The 6,593-nt window shown below is 53.0% G+C and overlaps 1 protein-coding gene across 1 annotated transcript in view; it reads right to left on the bottom strand.

Annotated features, from left to right (window-relative positions):
• Nucleotides 1-1,740, bottom strand: part of LTBP2 (latent transforming growth factor beta binding protein 2) — a 66,618-nt gene extending 64,878 nt beyond the window's left edge. Inside the window, exons 1-2 of the mRNA XM_009887030.1 lie at nt 1,736-1,740; nt 973-1,043 (exon numbers count right to left, since the gene is read on the bottom strand). Coding sequence (XP_009885332.1) covers nt 973-1,043; nt 1,736-1,740 — 76 coding nt within the window. The remainder of the gene's footprint in view (nt 1-972; nt 1,044-1,735) is intronic.
• Nucleotides 1,741-6,593: the final 4,853 nt, after the last annotated feature.

Below are 6,593 nucleotides of genomic sequence, written 5' to 3' on the forward strand. Positions count from 1 at the left end.
GAACATCTGGGCAGCTGCTGCCACTCGAGGGAAGGCAGATGCTCTCAGCTATTCCGGGCAGGGCGTTCCCATGCAGAAAGCCGGCTCGGTGCCTGTGTGCTCCCTGCCCTCTGAGCTGCCCCCGGTCCACGGGTGGGCTGGGTGGTGTAACCTTGTTGTTTAGGGACAGGGGTCGCAGCAGGGGCTGGGCTGTGATTGCAGAGCTACTGGGGATGGAGACAACAGCGCAGCTGCCTCTGGCGCGTGTCACGCTGGTGCCTGCCCAAACCCCTTCCTTTCCAGTGCTGTGTTGAGGAGCTCAAAATGATCTCAGTCCCCAGGGCTGTGGCAGGGTCCTTTGGAGGAGCAGAGCCCTTATTAACCCTGCTGTGGGCAGGCAGGAGGGCCCTGGCCGGGCAGTTTCCACACTGCAGGAGAATCCTGCAGCCCCCTGCCATTTTAACACGTCCCACATGCCGCACCACACACCCATCCCCGCCCTTGTGCCAAGTCCATTAATTGCTTTCCTTAATAGCACTCAGGTAATTTGCCGCTCTGATTTCCCCCTCAGCATCAGCAGTGCTCGCCCAGGTGAGCACAGCCCCACTCTGCCAGTTCCCACCCGCTGGGACTCTCACAGACCTGCCTTTTGCTCCAAGCAGGACAGAGAGAGCCCAGGGCTCGAAACTCACCCATAAACGCGCCGTTGCAATGGCCTGCCCCAACAAGACCCTGCTCAGGATGGACACTAATAACGATAATAAAGTAAAGCCATAATTATTCAGTGTGTTCAAACTTCACCAGGAGTCGGGGAGAGCTGACCCACAGCCCAGCAGCCCCATGGGAAGGCTGTGGCACTGCCTCTGGGGACCCCATGGTCCATCTCCTGCCCTGGCACAGCGCAGGGGACGTGTGCGGGGTAACAGCAGCACTTGAGTGCTTTTTAGGGGTGCATCACGAGACCTGCACTGGCTGAGACACTGTCGTACTCACGTTTGATGCAGCGGTTTGTGCCGGGAGCCGTGGTCCATCCTGGGCAACACTGTCTGCCGCAGACATTTGGCCTAAGCAGAGAGACAAAGCAGCGCGGTTAGGAGAAGGGAAGCTGAGGTCTCTCTGCAGCCAGCACCTCTGAGTCACCCGTAAAATTATTTCCTGCAGCATCTGATATTTCCTTCCAGATGGACCAGCAGCTGAGATCAAAACCAATGGGACAAGGGCTGGGTTGTTTAAGTGCTTGGAAAAGAAACCCCCAAGGACTATGTGAATGCTGCAGTGCGAGCGACCCCTCAGGGAGCATCTCCCTTTTGAACTGGCACTATGCTGGGTTCCTGGCACAGCACTCAGAGGAACCATTTTCCTCCTGAGAGCAATTGGAGGCCGGCAGCCTGCAGTCATTAAACATCTCGTGGCACTTCATGGTAGTGGGGTGTAAGTCGGGCCCGATTCCAACTTGGGTCATAGCGTCTCGCCTCCGCAAGTGTCCCGAGCTGCTTCGGCCGAATACAACACTTCATTCTCCATCTGACTGCTGCCGCCCGTGGCTGTTCACCGCTCAGCCCCACCCCGGGAGGGACTGCACGCCAAGCAGCCGTATCGGCCGCCCCCAGGCTTGCTCTCCCTTTGTGAGTACCCCAGTCCTGCATCTGTTATCTGCCTCTGGTGAAGCAGCCCGGGGGGGCTAGTGACTCTCCGGTGCCATGAAATTTGTGCCTGCTTGACATGCACCGTGCTAGACCGACTCCAGGATGCTCACGCCATTTCTACAGCGATTAATTCCAGCACTTTACTGCAATGGCTTTTTCACTGCCTTTGCATAAACGATGTCCTCCCAACATCTCCCTTATTATGTGTTTTCAGATACGGATCACTGCCAACATATAGCTCTCGGAGGCAGTGCTGCGCCTCCAAGAGGTGCTCCGCAATGCCCAAGCGGGCAGCTAATCCTGCTTCCTCTAGTCACATCTCCTATTTACACATCTGTAATAAGAAGGAATAACAAGTCGCAAGTTGGTCTCCAAGCATATTTACTCATCATGGAAGAAAGGTTTTGGGAATGTGTAACTGTTGCATGTCTAGGTAGATGGGAGAGTATAGTCATCAAAAGATAAAAAGTTAGAAATAGGCAGCCTGAAAGCTCTGGAAAGCCTCTGGAAATGAAGTGGGGAGTATGGTTTATTTCTAACACTGGACAAGGCAGTTGGAGCTGCTGACAGAATTTACAGGAACCACGGAAACATGCACATTTGTCTTCTGGATTGACTTTCACATGAACACAGCAGGGCCAGAAGATGATCCTGCTCTGAACCGGCATCCTCATGACTCCTGCATCCACATGGCATGAGATGAGACTCCAGAAGTGCCAGAGCTCAAGCTGTGGGGCTCACGTTTTAGGAGAGCCAAAGACTGTGGGTAGCAGGCGTGCCAAGGATTGTTCTGGTGTTCATGAATGAAGCTGCCTGTAGAGATACAATCGCTCCACGTGGGAAGGGGAAGTGGTCTGAGAAGCCACATCATTTGTAAAGTGTTATCCAGCCCTTCAGGATCAACATTTTATTAACCTGGGTAGATTTTTACAGGGAGAAAGCACTTAAATTCCCTTGGTGTGACTTCCTGCAAACAGCACAAGGCAAAGTAATTCTTGCATCCACTCACATCTGCTCTGGCTGGGCTAGAGCACCGATTTCCAGCTTTTTGTCTGTCAACCCAAAGAGATCTATGGGTCTCTTTAAGTCATCTCCAGAAAGGATCCAAGGAAAGCAAACTTTCCTTTACTTACTGCATAAGAGCCCACGAAAGGCCTTAAAGTTTTTTAAGATGTCCAGATCAGTAAAGAGAGAAAAACACTGAGCTGGAGCAGGTCTTTAGGTAGTTAAGGTCTGTTGAGGGACTCTGCTCCAAGCAGCAGCATAAGCATCTTTGCTTAGACTGTCACAGCTCCCATTCTTCCCTCAGCACGGCTGAAACCCACCTTGCAAGTCGTACTCAGCTGGTCCATTCAAAGAGCCCTTGCCCTTTCCCACCTCAACTTACTGGCATAGTCAGAGGTGGTTTCATGTGGGCAAAATAACTACCTTCTCAAGAACAGCTGTTTGGGCCTTGAATCACACTATTAGCCGCATTAAAGTTCAAGTTTTATCTACACCTCTCACATGCATGCTGGAGGAAGCATGCTGCTAGCCGCTCTCAATGACAACATCGAGCCAAAAGTTGCAGGAAGAAAGGTATGAGACTAAAACAGACAGGGACATAAGCCTGAGCAGACAAGACCACTCTTGACAACAAGAAACCCCTGTTGGGTTTGGCACAAACCTCTCATTAACAGAGGCACCCTATGTCACCGCCAAGTCCAGACATGAGTTGCTAACCCCAGGTGAAGGGAGATGCTAGCACCAGGGCAGTGCTCCTCAATGGAGGTCAGCCCAGCATTCACAGAGCGGAGCAACCTGGCAGGGATGCCCTCGGAGGCAAGGGCAGAGGGACTACCTGGACAGGAATGTCCATTTCTTCCATAACCTCCTGGATGAGAGGATGGGCAGAGATGGAGGCAGGGAGGACCTCCAGGACTGGAAGTGAGCACTTGGGAGGAGAAACATGTAGGTAGTACTGGAGGGCAGAGAAGGACCATGACTATTTCCTGATGAAAGCCCAGTGAGCAGGACCTCACATAGCATGGGGCATCAGGTGAGCAAGGGCACCAGCAGTGGGAAAACAGCTATGGGGGCTTTGCCGCATGGGACTCAGTCCTGAGCACGTCTGGTTCTACTTAAAGCCTTTCGTTGACATTTGCATGGCTTGAACGCCATGTGGTTTTCACTGCCGTACAAAGAATTCAGAGTGAATCCTGAGAGATTTAAGGAGCACGGCATGTTTACAGCATGGAGGGACGGTGCTCACGAAAGTGGTGGCCCCCAGCTGCATTTGTCCTGCTGCACGTGCCATTGCCAACACTCTGGGCAAAGATGCAGGTCAGGCATGAGCCACCTGTGGGGCATGTCCAGTCCTGGGACTCTCCATCCAGCGCTGCTTCCGGAGAACAAAACAAGTGTCAGGGTCCCTTCCAGGTCTGGTGTCACCGTCCCAGGGGTGGCTGCTGGGGAGCTACCTGTACACACTAGGCAGCCCCTGATCACCCCTCACTGCACAGGGGCTTCCAAGGCAGCAGGCAGAGCTGCCCAGCAAGGGGACCTGCTGGGTGCCGTGACGCACCAAGCCCCTGGCAGACCTAACAATGATGTGAGACAAAGCCACACTCATAACTTTGAAGGACTTGGCTGCCATACAAGGCTGAGCACTGAGGCTGCCTCCTGCTTACCCACCCCTTGAAACTGGAAGCATGGCAGCAGGAAGAGGGGAGCGGGACTCTCGCCCTCATCTTGGGCAGCCTGGGGTGAAGAGGCACCAGAGGATGGGTGGGCACATGAAAGGGTCAACAGCTCTCCCAAGTGGAAAGAAGCTCAACGCAGCCTCAGATGAGAGCAGAACAGATGTCCTCACACAGGTCTCCCAAGCTGAAGTCCCACTGAACACTCACACTAGGTCGTGCTGCGTGGGGATTCCCATTCTCAGCCCTGCTGCTGATGCCAAAACAAGGCTTGGGCAAACAGTCTGTCTTCCCTATCTCTGTCTCCTTACCAGTGGAATAGGTTACTTAACGCATTCACCTTCCCGAGGGCCAGGTCAGCTATCACACATCTTTCCTAGGAAATGAAACCTTGCTGGGGACATTCCCAGGTGCTGGGACTTGATTGCCTGTAACACTGGACTGCTACAGGGCTCACAGGCCACTTAGCACCTTCCAAAATAGTTCCCAGCACAGTGCAGACTGGAGCAGACAGAGACCCCTTCCAACAGCCAGTTTCCCCTTTTTGAAGAGAAAGGGGGTTGAACAGCTCAGACAGCTGAATAGCCACAGCGCCAGAGAAAGCCCTAAGGCATGGCTCACTAGTGCAGATGTGGGCCTTCGGATTTGCCTTTCTGGCAAAAGGCAGGGTGAGGCACTGGATCCACACCTCAGCCCCTGCTTCGAGTGCCAGGTACACCCTGAGGTCTCCAGACAGCACAGGCAGCAGTAAGCAACCGCAAACCAAGCTTGCTCCTCACACCGCAGCTAGCATGCACCATCCATGCCCAGGTATAGTCCCTGGCACGTTGTGAGAGCTTGATGCACAGGAGGTGTCAGGTACTACTCCCTGACCTGCTCCTTTTCTGGGACAGGCATCTCCCTGAAACCCCTCACGGAGCTGAAACCAGTGCCGTGAAGCCTCCCTGCATCCAGAAGTACTGCTCACGGCCCTGACTGGATGCACTGGCACAATCTGCAGCTTGGGTAAAGGAAGTGCAGCAAGTCCTTCATCACCTGTTTCGCTGCAGCAGCCAGAAGCCACCGTCAGGGTCAGGCCCCCGCCATGCAAAGTGGTACCCAGGATGATACAAGCCTGCAAGATCTTGCAGTGTTATATGAAACCAGAGCGAAGAAACTGTAACAAGCACTAGGGGGAAGGAAAACAAGAAAACAGTAGTAAGATTGTGGTTTCACATAGTTTCAGCATGTGCACACCCTCACCGATGATCACATAGTTTCTGAAGCATTCAGTAGAACCATTTTTTTCGCCATTTATTTTAACAGCAATCTATGCATCATCTTTCAACTTCATGCAGCACTCTGCTGCCAGATACGCTGACTCCATTCAGGTCATTTACAGCATCCTCGCAGAAGGCCAGGGGGACCATTAGATCATCAGGTCTGACTTTCTACTGCGGGACAGTGAACTTCATCCAACTGCATATGAAATATTTGCAGTCAGACCCAATGAAGAACATTAGCAAAAGGCTGCTGGCATCGGTGAGCCACTGAAAATCCTCTGCCAAGTCCACATCAGCATTAACTGCCTCCACTCCTGAGCAGTCCTACATACACACTGCAGCGAGAACCTATATCCCACAAGCCCTGGGTAAAGCAGGACTATAGCCACCACAGACACTGTCTACAACAGCAATTAAGCAAGAACCGGGGTGCAGAACACAGAAAAAGAAAGTGGGAAGGAGAAGGAGAGAGTGTGGGACTCCCCGCCTGTTACCTGCGGAGCCTCATATGCCCCTGAAAATTGTCCACCAGAAGTGGAGGCTTCCCCAGACCACTCCCTCGTTACCCACCTTCCTCTCATTTTGTGTACATCACCTGAGGACCACCCCTGGGACCCACCCTCCCAAGCACAGGGCAGAGGAATGAGGTGGGATCACATCACAGGGGACACAAAAGAGGGGTGCATCCAGGACACGAGTACAGCCATGGCCAGCCTGTGTCAGGGCTTGAGAGTTCCTTATCCCACGACACTTGGGAGGAAAATCTTTCTATGGACCAGAAGCTGCATCAATGAGCCTATAAACACTTTAAACATCAGACAGAACACACTGGACTGGGAAGTCAGCTGCTGCATGGCACTGGGTAGAAACAGCTCATCTTCGGCAGTGGAGACTGGTGTGAGTCTGCAAACCAGTCGGGGCAAGCTGGGCAAACACGCAGGTTAAGCAGAGCACAGCACAGCAGAGATGCTTTGGGGGATGGATTTTTTTTCTCGCTCAGTGTTACAAGACAGTAATTTTCTGCAATG

This window comes from Charadrius vociferus, unplaced genomic scaffold (assembly GCF_000708025.1).
Source record: "Charadrius vociferus isolate BGI_N301 unplaced genomic scaffold, ASM70802v2 scaffold14, whole genome shotgun sequence".
In the NCBI taxonomy this organism is placed as follows: Eukaryota; Metazoa; Chordata; class Aves; order Charadriiformes; family Charadriidae; genus Charadrius; species Charadrius vociferus.